Below are 22,080 nucleotides of genomic sequence, written 5' to 3' on the forward strand. Positions count from 1 at the left end.
TGCTTTCAGAAGCCAGAAGAGGGCTTCTGATCTTCTAAAATTGGATTCACCAATTCAAGGTTGTGAGTTACTATGTGGGTGCTGGGAAGTGAACCCAGGTCCTCTTTAAGAGCAGCCCGTACTCTTAACTACTGAGCCATCACTCCAGCTCAAGGGAGTCTCTATGTTCTCACTCTCTCTTTCCTTTCTCTCTTCCTCCCTTCTTCAAGTCCTCCTGCCATGATGTCCACAATGGCTATCTATCTCTTCTCTTTTACCCTAACCAAAGCTCCTTAACAGCCACTCAAACAGCAAAGACAAGGCTGCCCAAATTAGCTGGGATCAGTATGGCTGTTGGAGACAACTGATAACTGCTTTTCGCTCCATACCATTAGCTTACAAAATTGTGGGTTTCCCCCATCATGGATTGGATGCCATAGCACATGTGGAAAACCACAAATAGGGACAAAAGGGCAATAGGCCCTATTCTGGGATCCCCTCCCATTCAGATTCTCTGCCTTTCCCCCATCTTATCTCATGAGTAATCCTCCCTGTGTTAACAAGCTCATAAAACTAGCTCTCTAAGATCTCAGTGACATAGCTTTCTCTTAAGGCCCACATGTACGCTTGAAAACCAGTACATAATAAACTTGTTTTCAGGATGTAAGAGCTTACTGGTGTATATAAAGAAACAAGCAATCTATTTCTGGGGTAGCTTATTAGGAAGTAAGACGCAACTCAGGTCTGAAAACACCCACAGAAGATTACAGGCAATTATGAAGCATCATCAGCAATTGACATAAAAAAGTTATTCAAAAGTCTGTACCTTCTTTCTCTTAAAGCCAAACCTTTTTTAATCAAATATTTAGAAACATCAACACGTTCTCCTTTTTCATCTCGGCAAAAAATTTTCACAGGTAGTGGCCATGTTGTGTTGTTTTCCTGAAGAGATGTATGAGACAAAAAGTGAAATCTCACAGGCAGTATTTTTCAAAAGAATTTCTTCTACATTTTCTATACAAGAAACAATCCCAGCTAACATTATTTTGACACCTAAATATATAAGGGAAACAGCATGGAAGAGAGTCAGTACTGACAGATAAACTTTTTTTTTTCTTGTTTTTTTGAGACAGGGTTTCTCTGTGTTAACAGCCCTTGCTGTCCTGGAACTCATTCTGTAGACCAGGCTTGGCCTCGAAATCAGAGTTCTGCCTGTCTCTGTCTCCCAAGTGCTGGGATTAAAGGCAAGCACCACCACTGCCTAATTTTTTATATTGTATCTTTTCAGTTATGTCTTTTGGGAATAACTTAGGAAGACCTCACTATCAAGGTGAAATATACCAAGAATAAAACAATAAAAAACAAAAGAAACAAACAAAAAAACTCTCACCACCAAAAACCACAATCAAGTAAATTGGAACAAAAGTTCACTCTCCCCAATTATGGTGAGAGGAAGTATCACCACTTAGTATGCTTCTCTGTTCCCTTCAACTCTGGAAAATATCCAATGTGTGTTTCATTTTCCTACAAAACACAAAAGAAGCTACTACAAACCATGTTTTACTTCATATAAAAAGGTATAAAAATGAAGAAAGTATACATAAAAACATAACATGGAAAATAAGTTACATAAGAAAATGCAATGAAGTAGAACAGAAACAAGGAAACTAGAATACTTTCTTATAAAGATATGCTTCCCAAATCCACATCCATGAACATGTACATTTTATCATTCTTTTTATGAGCTTAATTTTCTTTTTAAAACACATTTATTTAATTTTGTTTCATGTGCATGGGTGTTTTGTCTGTGTAAGGGTAGATCCCCTAAAACTGTAGTTACAGACATTTGTGAGCTGTCATATGGGTGGGTGCTGGGAATTGAACCCCTGGTCAAACTCTAGAAGAACAGCCAGTGCTCTTAACTACTTAGCCATCTCTCCAGCCTGAGCTTAATTTTCTAAAGACTTTAGATAGTTTACTTTATATGTTGCTACAAGCCACAAGATCACACAGTAATTAATTATACAGCCTTTACATCACAAATAACTTAGAAGAATTAAGGATTCTTTTGAAGGATGAAACCTGGCGTTACAATGTCATGAATGAATTGGCTGTGTCTTGCTGTAGATTCTTCCTGCAGCTTATTCCTTTCTGTAACAAACTTGGGATTCACTTTCCACAGTTAAGCACCATCTGATCATTTACTGGGTACAAATTTCCCTCATGCATTTGAAGTTTTTCCTGATTACATTCCCTAGCTATGTGTAAATATCTGTTCTTCATTAACAGGTCCTAGTTTACTGGTTATACTCCTCAGCTATGTGTGAGGCCTATTTCCCACTATCAGGTCCTTGCTCCCCTCTCTATGGTAATTGCAGAGATCTGCCTTCCTGCAATTACCTTTATTGACAGGCATTTGGTTAGTGTTTCTGGCCCAGGCAAAAGCATCCCATCTAAGACATTCCCAAATATCCAAGACCATAAAATTACTATACGTCCAAAGTTGCTGATTCATAGCTGCCTAAATGGATAGAAAATATAAGCACACCCTTGGCTTTACCTCACTGGCAGATAGAGAAAGCGATAATAATAAATAAATAAATAAATAAATAAATAAATAAATAAATAAATAAATAAATAGAAATAAAAAATCAGCTAATGCCCTTAATCACTGAGCCATCTCTCTGGCTCCTGTATCATTTTTTAAATTTTTTTTTATTTTACATATCGTTGATCCCAGTTCCCTCTCCCTCCCATCCTCCCATTTATCCCACCCCCTCCCAACCCATTCCCCACCCATTCCACAGGGAAGGTGAGGCCTTCCAGGAGGGATCATCAAAATCTGTCAAGTCATTTGTCTTGTTTTAGATGAGAGATTTACTGCTCCCTCCTGTTTCCCCTGAGAAGATAAAGACATAGGGAATCAGCCCATTTGTTCATCCTCAGGGAAAAGTAAACTCTCCTGAAGGCCAGTACTGCCACTGAGGCTAGAGCACTGGAAGGTGCCAGGTTTTGTTTCTTGTGCAAATTGAACTTAGACCCTCTCCCTTACCTTCAGCCCTAAGTAATGGTTACTAAAAGTTTCCCCTAGCAGTTTTAGTTTATTGCTCTGTATGTAAATCTTACCTGCCTTACTGACCCTGAGAAACTGAAGCCTAACATTGTATTGTAAAGAGAATTACTGTTGCAAATGTATATACCTGTACCCCCAAGAACTGGGGGGAAGATAAGAATTTGAGAGATAAAAGAAACAGAAAAGAGAGTTAGGAAGGGGAAGACAAGATATAGAGCCTAATGACCTGAGTTCAATACCCCAGGATTCATAAGGTAGGAGAACTAAAGACTGTAAGTTGTACTCTAACCTCTACATATTAGCCATGGCTTGTGCTCCCACATAAGTGTGTGTATCTTAACATGTATACATATACTTATGCATGCATCTATATCATTTATTTATTTATTTGTTTATTTATTCATTTATTTATTGCAAGACAGATTCTTACTGGCTGGCCTAGAACTTGCTGTTTAGGCCAGACTGTCTTCCAGCTCACAAAGATTTCTCTGCTTCCAGAGTGCTGGAATTAAAATAGTACACCAACATGCCCTGCTAGGCCTTTAACCCTTGATATTCCTTCTACCTCCTGAGTTCTGGGGTTATTGCTGTATACCACCATGACAAAAAGTTATGCACAGGTAAAATACCTTGACATAAGTTCAACATAGTTTGGAAATATTCCTTCTACCTCCTGAGTTCTGGGGTTATTGCTGTATACCACCATGACAAAAAGTTATGCACAGGTAAAATACCTTGACATAAGTTCAACATAGTTTGGAAATATATTCTAAATATTTCTTATTAAGAAAATAAAACTTAGACTAGATGACAACGTCAATGAAACAATAAATATGTATCTGTTATAACTGTTAACCATGTGTCTTAGTTAGGGTTACTACTTGGATAAAACACCATAATCAAAGCAACTTGGGGAGGAAAAAAAACTGGCTTATGCTTTCATATTACTATTCATTATTGAAAGAAGTCAGGACAAGAACTCATACTGGGCAGGAACCTGGAGGCAGGAGCTGATGCAGAGGCCGTGGAGGTATGCTACTTACTGGCTTACTCCTCATGCTTGCTCAGTTTGCTTTCTTGTAGAACCCAGGAGCACCAGCTCAGGAGAGGCACCACCCACAACAGGCTAGGCCATCCCCCATCAATAACTATTTAAGAAAATGTTCCTTTCTCAACTGAGGCTCCCTCCTTTCAGATGATTGTAGCTTGTGTCAAGTTGACACAAAACTAGCCAGGACAGTCTACCTACCTGTAAGATTATGGTTGCTATAGCTCCAGTAAGGTATAATGATAGACAGTCACAAGCTGTTGCTGTCCACTTGTCACTTCCACCAGCTGGTCTGAAGCAAAAGTAATAACTACTTGTATTACAGTGAATATCACAGAGTACTGACATATTTAGAAATAATATAAACACATGCAGTTTGTACCTTTATATAGTGAGAAACAAATGTGAATATCAATTTTGCTATTTTCACAATTCTTTCCCATTTTCATTGCCTTTATCCCCTTTCTATGTGAGCTAATATATATATATATTTGTCTCTGTATTACACACACACACACACACACACACACACACACACACACACACACACACACAATGTGTGTATCTGTATATATACCTACACTGAAATTTGGCTTGCTATGAAACTTACAGCTTCCTTCTTCTTTAAGTATTTAAATGTCACTTAATTATCCTTTATTATAAAACACTAGCGATGACATTAGGCTTTTCTTTCTTTTGTAAACCAGCTTTACTAAATTATCTCTGAGAGTTGACTATTCTGAATTGATTTTCTTTGACAAGCCATATACTTTCTCAATACATAGTTTCAAAATCTTTGATGAATTACAGGGTTTTTTTTTCTTGTACTGTTTTAATTTTTTCCTTGAGATGTCTACAAAACTTATGCTGACTCTTCTTTTGAATCCTTTGGAGTTTTTCCAAATTAATATTATATTGGTTCTCTTCTAGAAGTTATACTCTGTATATGTGTGCACACATCCACAAATGCCATAATATGAATGTGGAGGTCAGAGAACAACTTGGGGCATGGTTGTCTTCAGCATATGGATCCAGGAGACTGGACTCATTAGGCAGGGTGGCCAAGTGCCTCCAGCTACCGAGCCATCTCCACAGTCAGCTGTACTTTGTACTTTTCCTAGTTCAGCCCACATTTCTATATATACTTCTAGCTTTTCTTGGGTTGCAAATTGTCATCTCTTTTCAAATGCTTTTTTTGCTAATCATCTTGTTCTAAACTAACTCTGCCTTCTCTCCTCCTCCTCTTTTTGAATGAAGATCTCACTATGTAGCTTATACTGGTTTTTAGACTTATACAATCCTCTTGCCTCAGCTTCCTGAATGCTAGAATTACAGTTAAGGACATCACACTAAGTTGATTTTTCTGTTTTCTGATTCTATTTTCTGTTGGTCTTTCATACCATCTACTACTATTACTAATTTACACCTCTATCTTCTTGTATATTTGGAAATTTATGAAACATATTTTATTTCCATCTGTTTCATTTTTACTCAAAGGTTTTTATTCTCAACAGTTTGAATTTTATTTAGCTTCCTGCTATTTCTTTAATGCTATTAAAAATATAGGCTCAAACATTTATTATTCCCTCTTCTTAAAACCCTTAATGAATCTGTGTGTGGTGGTACACACTTTAATTCCAGAACTCAGGGCTCAGAGGCAGGTGAGTTTGAGGCCAGCTTGGTCTACAGTCTACATTCTAGGACTACATAGAATGATAGTTCTCAGCCATTCTACAGCTGCAACCTTTTAATACAGTTAGTTCCTCATGTTCCAACTATAGAATTATTTAATTGCTACTTTATAACTAATTTTGCTACTGTTATGAATTGTAATGTAAATACACGATGTGCAGGATATCTGATATGCGACACCCTGTAGGGATCAAAACCTATAGGTTGAGAACCACTGACAAAGAGGAACTACCTACTCAACACCCCTCTCAAAAATCCCTTAATGAGATTGGATGAAAGTTTCAGAAATACTAATTAAAACTGACAAGAAGACATGCTAATATTTAAAATGGTAATATACAATAATGAGAAAATTAATTTGCTTAGCTAAAAAATACCTTATATCAACAAGTGAACATTCCAAAGATAATCTTCCCATTGTTTTTAGATTTTCTTGAAGTTCTCTTAAACAGGTAATATTCACTACCAGTTCAACACCTACATCATACAGCAAGACCTATGAGAACAGTAAATTTAAGTTTAGGGAAAGGCAACATTTCAAGATTTTGTTCAAATTGTAAAGCATAATAAGAACTGAAGTAATCACAAAACAAATTAAAATGTACTTTCATGACTATGTTTAACTCTTCACTTACCTCCACCAATGTGTCTGTAACCATTCTGATAATCTGGCCTCTTCTCCACTGACTTTTAGCTGGGACCTTAACAGCACAGTGCATGTCACGTTCCCACCTAACAGGTTTCCACTCAGAGTGCTCATAGGCAGCTGTCATCTTCTCTTCCAAACTGTAGGATACAAAATGTTTTAATTTCAAATAATTTCTTATCTAATTCTCTGACAGGACACTTTCTTCCAAAATTCTTTGATCACTTCTCCCTGGTCAATCTAGATGCAACATTCTTTGACGGTATAAAGCATCTTTACCTTTGAATTAGTTCTTCCCTCTGCTTGAAATAAAGGTTCCTCAGACACACCGGGGCTGGTGCTCTCCTGTCTCCTTCAGGATACACTGATAGCCGTTTAGGATGTGAGCTTCCCCACCAGGATACACCATTTGCACAGCTTGAAGTTTCTAATTGTTTGAGACAGGCTCTCACTATGTAGCTATGGCTGACCTGGGACTCACTGTGTTTTCCTGGCTAACCTACAACTCACAAGAGATCTGCCTGCCTTGGCCTCCTGAGTGCCCATCTTAAGACACAATTGAAAAGACATTGTCTCTGTGAGGTCTTTCTCAAACATCTTAAAACCATTCTCCTCGAATGTTTTATTTTATTATTCTTTCATCATCCCCTAGACTAAGTTTTATTTGTTTATTATTCCTCTTTGCTATAATTTAAGCAAAGAATTTAACAAAGAATTGCTGGTGTGATTGCTACAATCCTTAACACTAAATACAGGCTGTCACGGAGTCAGGGCTTAGTATGTACTTATGGCATAAATTTTAGTATGACAACAGCCAAAAAAAAGAGATGCTATGCTTTTTAAAAGAGTTTAGAGACAATTTAGTTGAAAATAATTTCATGACTTAAAAAAAAAAAAACACCATCAACACTATGGCATCTAGATATTTGAAGCAAAGTATAAGAAGAATGAAACCACAGGCAATTGCTTTCATTATATACCTTGTAAGTAGGTTTTCTGTTAATAACCACTGAACATAAATCTTTTCAGGAGAAATTACATTACATATGTTCACAGGCAGTTCCTTGTTATACAAAGACTGGAAATTCTCATTAGGTAGAGATTTTACAGATAGAGGACTTAAGCTGTTTATTTCACTTGAAATGATTTCCTCAGGAGAAGGATCCCATACTTCAAGATGCTTTTTAGAATTATCTTTGAGGGTATACCTGAAAAATAACAGAAGTTGGCAAAAGAGTTATCAGTAAGATATTAATATTTGCTTATTTTTAGAGATGAACATGTTTTATCTATGATTTAATTTCCAAACTTTGATATCAACAATAATTACTAAAGTTGACTTTAAAAAGGAGTGCTTCACCAACATCACAGCTAACACACACAAAAACAAAGCTAAACCCAAACTTTCTAATCTTACTCATAACTTCAACTCTTCCCATTGATACACTGTACTCACAAAGAATCCAACTCTGAGTTTAACATCAGTAAAAATGATCAGTTCATCAAAAGGAATGTAATTACCATTAGAATGCATTGAGCAAAACAACTATTTTACACTTAGTAAGTTGTATTTTAACATAGACAACTAGATGAAGAAAAAAAGCTCTCACAATAAGCTGAGATCTGGTTCAAAGATAACTGACAGGTTTTTATTTTTTTATTTTTTTTTTTTGTTGCTGTGTTGTTTTTCTATTTTTGCCAAATCTAATGGATAGTTTTCAATTCTCACCTGAACTCAATACAGCTACTCTTTCTTTTTCAAGTATTATCTGCTTCTAGTTTTACCTGCCTCAGGCTTACAATCTTACCCCTTCCCCAAGCCTGATAACCCACAGGGTTTCATCTTCGCTGAGGGACTAATGAGATAACTTCATCTTTTCTTGTTTATCATTTATATGTTGCCAACCCATTTAAATCACCCACCACATCTTTTCTGAGTACCAGACTTATGCATTTACTTCCTTCATGTACTTGCTGATACCATACTGTTTTGATTATTGTAGCTTTGTAGTAAGATTTGAAATTAGGATGTAAGATTTGAAATTAGGATGTACATATCCTTAGGTTCTTCAAGACTGTTTGAGTTACTTACTACTTGAATTTCCATATTAATTTTAGCATGGATTTTTCTATTTCTGCAAAAATTTCTTGCTCACTTAAGATAAAATTATCTATGCTGAACAGAAAAGATGAAACTGCCTACTTCTTTTTTTTGAATTTATTATTTTACATGTTGATCCCAGTTCCCTCTTCCTCCCACCCTCCCTCCCTTTTATCCTCTCTGCCCTCTCACATGCACCCTGACCACCCTCCCCTCCCATTCCCCCACCCCAATTCCACATGTAGGGCAATGCCATTCAGGTGGGATCATGTAGATCTGACAGGTCATTTAAAACTGCCCTACTTCTTATTCCTCATCTTAGAATTAAGGTTTTCCCCCCCACAGTGTACAGGAATTTCCTTTTACCCCTAGACTTTTTTTTTTATCTATAGTCACCATAGACATTGGCTTGAAATTATGTTTTAGATTTGTGTGTATGTGTACTATATGTGTACAGGCATGCACATCCCATAGTACACTCATGGAGGTCAGAGCACAACTTGATGGATATATGACTATCTGTTAAAATTCACTTATCTATGCATCTTGAAGAAATCCTGGCTTTGGGGGTTGAAGAGATAGTTCAGTTGGTAAAGTTTCATACTAGCATAAGAAAACCTCAGTTTGATTCCCAGCACTCATATTAAAACAAACAAACAAAAACAACAACAACAACAACAACAACAAAACAGGCAGCTGAGTGATGGTGGTGCACACCTTTAGTTCCAGCACTTGGAAGGCAGAGGCAGGTGGATCTTTGTGAGTTCAAAGCCAGCTTGGTCTATAGACTGAGTTCCAGGACAGGCTTCAAAGCTACACAGAGAAACTCTATCTTGGAAAACGAAAAAAAAAAAAAAATAATAAAAAACAAAACCAAATCAGACATGGTGTTACATGCTTGTAATTCCAGTACCGTGGAAACAGAGACAAGAGGATCCCTGCGTCTCACTGGCCAGCCAGCCTACCATAGTATGTGAACCCCAGGTAGCACTGGAAGATAATATCTCATAGAAAATTCACATGGCTCCAGAGGAACACCACATGTGTTTGATCACTGGCTTCCATGAATACACATGCACGCATGCCTTTACACATGTACATGTATACAAGTGCATATATACATACATGTATGTCCCCCCCCACAGACCCCCTCAAAGCCTCCCAGCATTTAAAAGTTTTCAATATAGTTTTAAATATACTTTCATTTCTTTCCCTTCTACATATGAGACTTAACAGTGAACGTGGGAACGTGATCATAGGCCCTTACTATTAGTAGGAGTCACTGCAGGCCTTGGCTGCAGGTTATTGTCTCTTTGGCTATGCTAAAAGGTGTTCAAATGTTGGCTTTCTTGAAGGCTGCATAAAGGCGGTTCTGGAAACCCTCTTTGCATGTCTCCATTGCAGAATTCTTTCTGTTGACCTTTAAACCACCCACCAACCCACCATCACCGCCACTCTGCCATTCTGCTCCTGAGATCACATCTGTTACTGGCTGCTCCTTGCTTTGGATAATAATATTTAGGCCTGGCTAATGTCACCCTTCAAACCCATGATAAAAATTTCTTAAACTGGGAATACAGACTCTATCACTATCATTAGTGCTGTTTCTCATCCTGATGTTTTTTACTTAAATAGGTCCAAGATGCTGCATAAGCAGATTCCACCTGGAAATGAGATGTAGCCTCTTTGTCTTAGAAGCAATCTTGATCTCAAGAAGTCCTTCTCAAAAAAAAAAAAAAAAAAAAAAAAAAAAAGAAGTCCTTCTCTTGATTTTTCACTCCAACTAAGAATGAAAAGTAGGCTGCTTTACTTCTCATTAGACTACGACTCCAACCATCCCCCTTACCATCTTTTCTCTGATGCATGTGATTAAAGCATTACATATGAACTAGAGTGATGCTGCACCAACTACTTACCCTGCTTCATAAGACGCTAGGCCTTCTTTGACGAGCTGGTCATTAATACTAACAGCAGCTGCTCCAGGAGCCCGAGAGTCAAAAAGCTCAACCAAGAGTTCATTATTTTCCAGAACCTCTGTAAAACCATTAAAACTAGTTGGGAAAAGAAAAGACACGTGCTACAAAGTGCACTAAATTAGTGAATTCCTCTTTTGAAATTGGAAGCAATTTCTGACTTTTGCACACATGAGATTTCTGACTGAATAATTTACAGTTTCCTTAGGAGTTAGAGCAGTATTCTGAAGTCACGGTGACTGCCCATAAACACCTGAGTATACAACATTTAGAGTAGTAAAATTTTGTTTTAGGTTATCATGTGCTATTTGTTCTGTAATGAACCAAAAGCAGTTTAAAGATTTTAGATTCATAAAATAAAAATTAATGCATCTTCAATGGAAGAAACAAAAAGATAGAAGTGAATGAAAATTAACTTATTAACTTAGGCCAGTGACTATTGTGACATTTACAACTTTTCTAAGGCTAATAAAAAGTTGAAAACAAAAATCTAGAGCTTTCAAATAACTAGTATTTTTTTCTGTTACTTTATTTAAGATAAACTGTCTAAGTTTTCTTTGAGAATATTGCTGCTCTTTTTAAACAGAGTTAACTAAAGGTAAAAATTAATTATCTTAATAGTAGTATATAGAAAGGAACTTGCTGACTAAGTATCTGAAAAAAATAACAAAAATTTTCTTTAGGAAACAATACCTCAAATATATACGGAATCAGTACATGACTACTATCTTTTACAAAATTAATAGCAGTTGGTAGCTGCTAATCAGAATGATAGTTCAAAATAAAAAGATAACCAGTTGCCAGCAGTAACACATTATATAGTTTAAGAATACACACTAAAAAACTTTCTTCAACAGATGAAATATCATTTCTGATTACTGTCCAATGTCTCATGTAAATTATCTAGAATAGATGGCTAAGTAGTAGTAAGCCTTGATAATTTGACTTTCCTACTTTCCATAGTTCTAGACTTCTTTAAATTCAGCTGTTATTCTTTATGGCCATTCGTGATTTCTTCCTTTATTCCCCCTGGAATCTATACTAGAGGAAAAGCTGCTGTTCTCATCAGGGCTCATCTGAACATCCCAATTTTATCAGTTCACAAGTAAATGGGGGTGGGGTAGTGGGGTAATGGTAAGGGTTGTTCAGGATCCTTTGACATTCCTTAAATCAAATTATCCTAGTCAACAACTATGGTATAATTGGTGTTAGTGGTCACTGGTATTTAAAAAAATTATTAAATAAGAAAAGAGTAATCAAGAAAGAAATCCAAGGGCTGGAAAGATGGTTGAGGGGGTAAAGGTGCCTGCTGTCAAGTCTGATTCTTGGGACTCACATGGTGGAAGGAGTAAACTGACTCTTGTAAGTTGTCCCCCGACCTCCACACATGTGCCTTATCCTCTGCAAGCATGTAATAAAAATAAAGAAATAACTGGCATTTTCCATGGAATGATAGTAAAGGAAGTTACTAAAACCTAAAGGTTTTATATCCAAATGCTGAGCAGCGACTGTCTGGGTTAAAGTTGTTTCAAACTCAGAGGATTTGCTCAAGGACTAGGAGGACTTTGCTATTCATCTCAGAGAAGCCAGATGAATTTAAGGTTGCAACTTCTATATTACTCTTCAACTGAATCATTCCTTCCAAATTCAATTAAGTTATCATAGACACTTCAGCATTTTTAAGCTATTCAACCTTCAGCACTTCATCTCAGCTTCTCTTATATTAGCTGGGTTCACTTAATGACAGTGTGACAGAATTGAAAAGCAACTATAAATCTTCTCTAAATAAACATGGTCTATAGTTTGTATACTAGGGCTTACCAAACCCAACACTGCTAGATTTTGTTATTTGGAAAAGATAAAAATTGCATACAAACATCTCACTCACTCACACTCTCTCTTTCCCTCTCTCCCCCTCCCACCTCTCTCTCTGTGTGTGTTTCTATATCAGATTTCCACCAAAGGAATATAAAGGCTCTCCAATTCAGATGAAAGCACTGATGCCGTAACAATTCAAATCAGATTCAGTCCTTCAACTTTTGATTTTCAGAACTTGTGTTAGAAAAATGTGGGCTAATGGTCAACTAGGGTTGTAGACCTGAACTCTTATAAAGCTGGAATAACTCTTTTCAAAATATGGAGAATCTATAAGTGAAAGACAAACAAGTAATCAAATAAACAAACAAAACTATTTACCAACCATGTTCTGCCTCCCTTTACTTGTTTAAGAATAAACCTTAGGCACAGTAAATACAGATAAATAAGTTAATTTTCTGTCTTCAAGTTTTCAAGGGGCCACAGTGAAGATTTCGTTGTTTTAAATGGGACCTGGCTATGTTGCTGAGACTGGTCTCAAGTTCCTGGCCCCAGTGATTCCAAGGTAGCAGAGACTATTAGGACTATTAGGTTCAAAGGTGTTTTTTTTTTTTGTTTTTTGTTTTTTTTGTTTTTTTTTGTTTTTGTTTTTTGGTCTGATGTTCTTTGACTGTAAGGCTTTAACAGAGATAAAAATCCTCCAATCCTAATTACAAGTGAATGTTATTTTTCATTATTACTACTCAAGGCACACCGAATTTATTCTAAGGTATAACCATTGGTATATAATGTTAATCTCATTTCAAATAATAATAACAATAATAGACAAAGATAGAAATAGCTTACTAATAACAGAACATGTCACAAATTTGTCTTGAGTCTTTTCTTCAAATTTTTCTTTAGCCTTTTTGGACCACTGTGCTCTTTTACTTGGTTCAATATATGCCAGCTTACATTTAATTGCCTGTATCAAACAAATTTCCACTATTAATAATATGAACTTATAGTTATTTCAAAGTATTATGTATGTGTAGAAACCTAATACTTATATATGTTGGTTGATATAACACTGGAAAAGCATGCTTGAGGTCCTGGATTCTAACTCCAGAGCGAGAAAGAAAAGAAGAAAGGAAGGCAGGAAGGCAGGAAGGAAGGACCTAAATCAAATCAAGTAAAACCCTCAAAACAAAACAAAACAACTCTCTAATTCAAACTTATTTAGAAATTATGAAATATGTGAAATATCTATAAACTATCTTCATAAATAAAAATAATTGGAATTAACTATTTGGTTGAATGAAATTATTGCAATTCACATACAAGAATAAGAATTTATTTGAAAGGTAAGACACTTATGATATAGTGTAAAGGGAGAAATGCAGACTATAGGACAATTTATATTCATCATAAAACTGTTAAAAGTATGGCTGGTAACTCATGACTTTAATCCCAGAACCTGGGAGGCAAAGGCAGATGAATATCTTTTGAGTTTGAGGCCATCCTGGTTTACATGGCTAGTTCCAGGCCAGTCAAAGTTACACAGTAAGACAGTAAAACTGTCTCAAAACATTGTGAAAGATATATCCTACAAGAACATATATTAAAAACACTGAATTATTATTATTATTATTTTGAGACAGGGCCCTACCATATAACTCTGGCTGATAACAGAACTTGGTATGTAGACCAGGCTGGTCTTGAACTCAAAGATCTGCCTTCCTCTTTTTGGATGCTGAGATTAGAGGTATGTGCCACCATGCATGGTTAAAAAGTTGAATATATTTTAAAATATTTATTTATGTAATGCATATATTTTCCTGCATGTTTATGCATTAATGCATTTCTCATGTCCACAGAGACCACAGAGGTCATCAGAAGCCCTGGAACTGGAGCTATAGATGACTGTGAGCTGCCATGTGAGTGTTAGGAATCAAACCAGAGTTCTTGGAAAAGCAGCCAATGCTCTTAACAACTGGGCCATCCATCTGCCCCATTGATATTCTTGAGTGATTCCTTTCTTTTTGCTCATCTGCATTTAATAGATTGTTTTTTAATGATTTCTATATAAAACAAAACAAAATAGCCTGTGTTGGTGAGGTGGCTCCAGTTAAGAATATATGCTTTCAAGTCAGAAAATCCGAGTCCTATCCCTGGAGCCCACATATTGGAAAGAGAGAACCAATTTCTACAAGTTGTCCCTTTAACTATATGAGTGCTGTGGCATATCTGTGTACATACACATACACACACACAAGAAAAAAAAGATGTAATACATTTTAAAAGTGAATAAAGTGACATAAATCTTTTAAAAAATCTTAGTAAAAAGTTCAGTAACAAGAGAATATAAATTAGAAGTAAGCCTCTTTCTTGTTCTACTCCTCAGAGATCACCACAGTTCAGTATTTTACATATTCTCTCACATTTCATCTTTGTAGACCTTTTACTACTAACATAGTAAACAACAGTAAAGTACTTCTGAGATGAGCTTTTTCACTCAATGTGTCATGAAACTAGAACTGTTAGCACATGACATGATACCTCACTGGGATGAATGCAAAGCTCCACACCAGTGGCTACTTACCTGAAATACACATATATTAAATGTTTATATTTTTGGCAACATATATCTATTATTATTATTACTGCAGAGCTTGGGACTGAACCCAGGGCCTTGTACATGCTAGGCAAATCCTTACTTTCTAGCTCCTCAACAGTGTTTCTCAAAGAGTATTTTATATATAAAACAGCACTTTATAGTTCTTGTATCAGACACTGTTTACAGATAACAATAGTCATTAACATGATATTTCTATGTACAAAGAACTTCTATTTCATATTGGGCTCATATCCTAGTTCCTAACAGGTAAATTACCTTCTCTGGGGGTTCCAGAAACTCATCCTTTATTTTCCGCATATCTTTAAGTGTTATTTTTGCTGTATTACCGAAGTCTACATATTTGACTTCTACTTCTCGATGTCCAGGCAATCCTTTAAAAGTTATGAAATTAGAAATCACAAACGTACAGATCTCTCTGTTAGTCTGGTCTATACTTTAGAGAAAATTTGAGAAGCTCAATTATGAAGAAACTTGAATAAGGACAAAGTGACGCATATGAAATCACCCAAATGGATGGTCAAAGATTTATACTTGCTGAGCATTCATACAGGGCTATGAAATGTGTTGCTTTCATTTTGAAGCTGAAAGATGAATGCAGTCACCATCACTACAATAGAGTGACTGACTGGAAGAAGTATATGGCATAGCACTAGAACTCAGAATGACAACTGTAGAGGTCAGTCCTGTGGTAGCAAACATGTGATGGCTGAGGTGGTGGAGAAATATCCCAGTCTGCTACATGCACTCTGAGGCTATAAGTCCCAATTCTTTCAGAATCTTGAAGACTCTGACTGAAATATAGTTTTAAACTGTAGAAGGCTATGGTATGAAATTTAACCAATAGTGTTTTTTTCTTTACCCAAATTATCAATCACATATGAGAACAAAGCCAATTGGCAGGGGTGTCCTACATTTACTTTTTATTTATTCTTTCATTTTTTTTTCTGAGCAAAGCAATGGAGGATGGCAGACCAAAACAATGTAGTAGATTGAAGTGATAAACGCAGGCTCTAATACAGAGGAACAATGGTATTGCCAGGTGACATGTAGTCTCAGAACAATACATGTATAGCCATCTTAGAGATTAAACATTACCAGTTAGGAAGAAAAATGGAAGAATGCTTCCATGGTTTAAAAGTACATCAGAACTAAGATTATCCTAAAGGCTTTAATCATATGAAAATTTTTGAGGTATTAGGAAATATATAAATGAAAACAAAATAATGCAAGTGAAATCTGTCATAATGATCAACCTAGGATTAGAGTTTATAACTTAGCAATGAAAATATATATGTATACGAATTTTAAAATAGTCATATAAACATGGAGTGGACAAAAGGGTTATAAAGTGATCTAAAATATCTCACACAGTAACAAATAAATAGATAATATCTGTAACTGGAGCCTTGAGAAAAGTATTAAAGATTTTAAGAAGAAATGACAGATAAAAGAAAAACCATCCCCACCCAGTTGCAAGAATTACAAAGGAACTGTATTTGAAGAGAACATGAGACTGCAAATGCAACAGACACTAGAAAAGAAAAGCAAACCAAACAAACCAGTTACCATGTATAGCCTTTAGTGTGACATCCAGTAAGGCTATGGAAGATGCAGGAAGACAGAACCACTGAGTCATATGTAGACTTTCACTCTACCTTCAAAATTCCCATGAAGACTGAACCTTTCTCCTTAGTCACTACTTAACACACTACTTAATCAACAAATACATGATTTGAAGCCAATAAAAGTAATTTCCAAGACTTTAAAGATATTAAATATTTATTTTATTTCATATTTGTTAAAATAGTAGCATTGGTATCTTTACTCCTATGGTTTAAATAGTTGTTTCCTCCAAATTTTACATCGAAGCTTAATGCCCAATACAAAAAAAGGGGTGACTGAGTCATAAGGTCTCTGCTCTACAGTATGGGACTAGGAATCCTTGTAAAAAGGCTCATTTATAAAATAAAAATGTTGACTCATGTTTATCCTTCTGTTGTTTAAGGAAATGGCATTTGTACTGCCTGAAAGATGCAGCAAGGCTAATTCTTAGAAGCAGGGAGACCAGACCCTCACCACTGACTCAGACTTCTCAGACTCCAGAAGTGTGAGCAACATTTCTATTGTTTATAAGCAACCCAGTCTGTGCTATTTAGTTACAGCAACACAAGAAAAGACATTCAAAAGAACTATATGTGAAAATGTTTTTAGCTAGTTTAAGACACCAACCACAGACTGATGAAATCAATGATGACCAAGGATTAAAAAACTTAATTTGGAAGTCTAAATGATTTTCATATTTGGAATTTTCTAATTTTCTGTTTTAGTAGTAGATAGCTAATGAAAAACATTTTGAATAGTGCCAAACTAAACTCGATCTTTTTAATAAAAATGTATATACTTACAAACTGGACCTATTCCTTTTTGTTGTTGTTCTATTTTTTGTTTTGCTATCACAGAGTATCTGACACTATAACCTATAAAGGAAAAGTGGTATGTGTGGCTTACTGTTCTAGAGACTCCACCCCTTAAGTGTTGGGATTAAAGGCTAGGTAGACTTAAGAAGAATGTAGAAAATGTACAGAGAGATGGTAAAAAAGTTCAACACCATGGCACATGGCTATAGTCTGCTTGGTTTCTGGTAAGGATGTTCAACCCATAGTGCAAAGTGGAAGCTCAAGTAGGTGATGCTAAAGGAGTGGTGGGAGGCAGCCTTGTTTGCAATCACCAATTCTATTGGTAATTAATCCAGAGCAAGAGTTTACTCCCCCAAGAAAAGTTCTGCTCTCATGGCCTACAATAATCTCCCACCAGGTTCTACCTTTCAATATTGCTGCACTGAGGACCAAGTCTTGACATGAGTTTTACTGAAGTAAAGCCAAACCAAACCAAACAAAAACAAGAGCAGAGTATCCTGGACTAAACAATCCACAGTATGTCTAACTTCTGAAACCCAAGTTTCATATATAATTGTTCTTTCATAGCCACAGGTAGGGAAGTGACAAACATACTTTTTCTATATTTGTTGCTAGTACCATCCCTTTTAGAAACCTTTAATCTCTAATCCTTATTTATCTACATTTATTATTTTGTGCTATCAGAAATTAAAGCAAACCTGACACATGCTGGGCCAATGATCGTTTTATCATTTCATCCTGAGACAGGGTTTTAGATAAGTCATGTCAGACCATGGACTTACAGCCCTTCTACTCCAGCTTCCAGAGCAGCTAAAATTACAGACAGAGCCACAAAACCTGGTTTTACTTCTATTTTTTTAATCAATTCATTTTGCAATAGTTCTTGCTGTTTTTTTCTGAGACATGATATACACTCATACAGTTCAAGTCAGCCTTGAACTTGTGACGTAGCTGAAAATGACTTTGAAGTGAGTCTCCTGCTTTTGCTTCCTCAGTGCTAAGGTTACAGGTGTGAGTCATCATGCTGAACTTGAATTCTAATATTTATGAGCTAAATCAACCACTTAAGGAATGTAGAAAATGTACAGGAAAAAAAGGGAAATTAAACAATAAAACAATTCCCCAGGAAAGAGGAATATAGTAATTCAGAAAGGAAACTAATAGATTTGTACCTTAACAAACAAGCAAACAAACAAACAAAATAGCAAGAAACAGATGAAGGTAGAGGCAGCCAACTTTCAAGAATGGATTTTTGTTGCTTTGCATCATCTACTAGTTTTCTACCTAGATTCCTGATGATTAATTCCTAATTAAGCAAATCAAGTTCCAGTAGACAGAGATTCACTTCCCAATGTTACCACTGCATTCTAAAGACATATGACAGAGCACATGGCAAGAGACAGTAACACCACCTCCATGGTTTACTTTCTGCCACTTCAGATGATGCTAGTTCTGATATACAACATTCCCCTGTAGAAACAACATGCACTTTCCTACCGATGACTTTAGCACGATACCAAATTCCATCTTCAAATTTAGCTACACAGGCTTGATCCTGAACAGGACAAAGGATTTCCAGATTTTCTCCATCTTCACCTTTATAGAATTCCTCAATTGTTTTTAAAAGAGATAAGAAATCCAGGTTCTCCATCTGAGAAATAAAAGGATATGACTTCATAGAAAATGTTGAATTTATTACAGGCACTGCTCAGAAATTCATAAACGTTAACCTGGCATTGACAGATCTCTCAATCAGGCATTATGTAATGTAATTTATTTTTGAGACTATTTCAGAATCAGTATAAATTTAGTATATGCAGACATAACAAAACTAAGATTCTATTCAGCAAGGTAACTTACTGTGTATTCATCTAGACATATCTGTGTACATACACACATACTCTAAACTTTTGTTTTTAGCAGAACTAAATCAGACTGTACATAAAATTTAAAGGTTTTTATTCATGTGTATGGTGTTTTACCTGCATGAATATCTGTGCACCACATGCCTACATGATGCCCATGGGAACCAGAGGAGGGCTTTAGATTCTCCTGGAACTGGCATTACAGATGGTTGTGAGCCATCATGTGGGTGCTGGAACCTAATCCTGGTCTTCTAAGAAAACAGCTAGTACTCTTAAGCACTGCACATCTCACCAGCTCACTGAACGCACAATTTAGTGAACAGCATTTCCCCATCAACTCTCAGTTTGTTTCAGTAAATGTTCCTTTCCTACTAATGTTTCTAGGACATATTTAGTTTTCTCTGAATGATCTGAATGATTATGCAATCCAAGATTATATTATGTTTCTGGAAGTTATCTTGGGAATTCACATTCTAACTCTATAAACTAGTACAGCCCTCTTTTTTTAAAATTTATTTTATATAACAAAGTCCATTTAAATGAAAACAAACATTTATAGACAATATTTGGGAATTTGGGTGTTGTTCTTTCCAAACTACTTCCTGCTGGTAAGGGCACTGTCATGGGGTATTTGAAGAAGATTCAGAAATCCTGGGTAGTACAGCCCTCTTTTAAGAATAACTTTTTCAGGGTGGGGGCTGGAGAGATGGCTCAGTGGTTATGAGTACATGCTGCTCTTATAGAAGCCCCAAGTTCTGTTCCAGCAACCATGTCAGATGGCTAACAACTACCTGAAATTCCATCCTCTGGCTTCTCCCACCATTTGCACTTAAAAGCAGACCCTACATACCCTATGTAAAATTAAAAATAATAAAAATAAAATTTAAAAACTAACCTCATCTGGGCTAGTGAGATGGCTCAGCAGGCAAAGGTGCTTACTACCAAGCCTGACAACCTAGTTTTCTGGGATCCACATGGTGGGAGGAGAGGACCAATTCTGGCGAGTTGTCCTCTGACCTCCACACTTGTGCACCATTAAAAAAAAAAAAAAAAAAAATCAAAGCCTCCTTTTCTGCAGAACTTTCTACCTTCTGGGTTTAAGAGTGTCTTAGTATTTACTGTTGTTGTGAAGAGAGACCACGACCACAATGACTCTTGGAAAGAAAACATTAAGTTGGGGAGACTCACTTACAAGTTTCAGAGGTTTAGTCCGTTATCATTATGGCGGGGAGCATGATGGCGTGCACGCAAATGTGGTGCTACAGTAGCTGAGAGTCCTACCCCTTGCAGGCAACAGAAGTCGACTGACTTACTGGGTGGTATCCTGAGCAAAGGAAACCTCAAAGCCTGCATCACAGTGACATACTTCCTCTAACAAGGTCATACCCACTCCAACAAAACACACTTCCTAATAGTGCAACTCCCTATGAGATTATGGTGGCAATTACATTCAAACCACTACAATGTGATTACATCCTTACACTATTAAATGTTTTTAAAATCACATTTATGCATGTGTGGGTCCATGCACTACAGCACTGATTTGGACATGAGGTCCTATGTGCTTGCAGGAGACAAACATAGAAGACTGCTGAACCTTGTCAAGTCAGGGTAAGACAGCCTTTCTACCTCCCTGCTTTTGTTGTGGTCTGTCAGATACTCTAGGCCTTAACCAAAACTGGGTGTACCAACGTTGCTGTGAGACCTTGGGTGATTGTCCAGGTAGCTTGCTGTTTCTGTCCTTGCTATACCTTTTGGAAATTGCCCACCCGCACTTCCAGTCTACACTAGTATTGTTATTTTCCTTCTCAGATCTTGATGAAGTTGAAGATTAAACTATCACAACTATTATTCTCTCTTCCTGGTTAGATATATTAGGTACTAGACCAAAGCTTTCCAGTTTAGGACAACTCTATTGTAAACTCTGTTATGCCTTCACCCTAGGACTAGATACGTAGGTTGTTTTGTTCTCGGTTTTCCTTTTCTTAGAGCACTGTTTTGTATATAGTTTTGTATCAAGCCTAAATCTTTTCTTTAGACTAAAAGGGGAATTGTAGTGAGATATTCACTTTGTCTGCTTCTGTGGCACTGACTATGCTCATTGGGGGTGGAGCCAGGGGCGGAAGTAACCTGCAGAACAAGGTCTGAGGAGGAGCTCGGGAATGCTCTCTTGCTGGTGGGACTAGGAGAGGAGAGCATCCGGTGGAACCTGCTGGTGTTCATCTGTCTAAGTTGTAAGTTATTTCTCCCTGAATAAACATCTATTTGGCCTATTTATTTATCCTGATCCTTATTAAACCACGATAACACCATCCCTGCAGAGGACAAACAATTTGCAGAAGTTCATTCTCTCCTACCACATGGGTTCCCAGAGCAATCTCTCAGGTTGTTAGGCTTGGCAGCAAGTTTTTCTTTTACCCAATGAGCCATCTTGCAAGCATTCTTCTTATGCTACAGAATAGAGTATACCTGCTGTATTTCTTTCAGATGATTTTGCTGAACTTTTACTGGTGATTTTGTACAGTACAATGCACTGTAAGATATACTTACAACTCACTGTTAGTACACTAAAATTAATGTGATACTTGTGACCATGACTCTGACTTCTCTCATCAGACAGTAAGATTATTTTTCTTGTGCTCATTAATGAGTCTGATAGCTTTGATGCCACAAGTAATCCACTTGGTTATAACTTATCTAGCAGTTTTAAAATAAATTGGTAATTCTCTCTTAAATCAAAATGCAATAGGACTGGTCCATAGCAGTGACCCCAGCACTTGGGAGACAGAGTCAGGCAGATCTCTATGAGTCTGAGGCCAGCCTGGGTCTGTATACTGAGTTCCAGATCAGCCAA

General features: G+C 36.5%; 1 protein-coding gene across 1 annotated transcript in view; it reads right to left on the reverse strand.

Moving 5' to 3' along the window:
* The window catches only part of Rnf17 (ring finger protein 17), a 108,849-nt gene that overhangs the window by 29,555 nt on the left and 57,214 nt on the right, over nt 1–22,080 (reverse strand). Inside the window, exons 17-25 of the mRNA XM_051195628.1 lie at nt 18,859–19,012; nt 15,200–15,315; nt 13,174–13,291; nt 10,456–10,573; nt 7,419–7,646; nt 6,428–6,578; nt 6,170–6,288; nt 4,302–4,392; nt 806–921 (exon numbers count right to left, since the gene is read on the reverse strand). Coding sequence (XP_051051585.1) covers nt 806–921; nt 4,302–4,392; nt 6,170–6,288; nt 6,428–6,578; nt 7,419–7,646; nt 10,456–10,573; nt 13,174–13,291; nt 15,200–15,315; nt 18,859–19,012 — 1,211 coding nt within the window. The remainder of the gene's footprint in view (nt 1–805; nt 922–4,301; nt 4,393–6,169; nt 6,289–6,427; nt 6,579–7,418; nt 7,647–10,455; nt 10,574–13,173; nt 13,292–15,199; nt 15,316–18,858; nt 19,013–22,080) is intronic.

The sequence above is a fragment of the Phodopus roborovskii genome, unplaced genomic scaffold (genome assembly GCF_943737965.1).
Source record: "Phodopus roborovskii unplaced genomic scaffold, PHOROB, whole genome shotgun sequence".
Classification (NCBI taxonomy): Eukaryota; Metazoa; Chordata; class Mammalia; order Rodentia; family Cricetidae; genus Phodopus; species Phodopus roborovskii.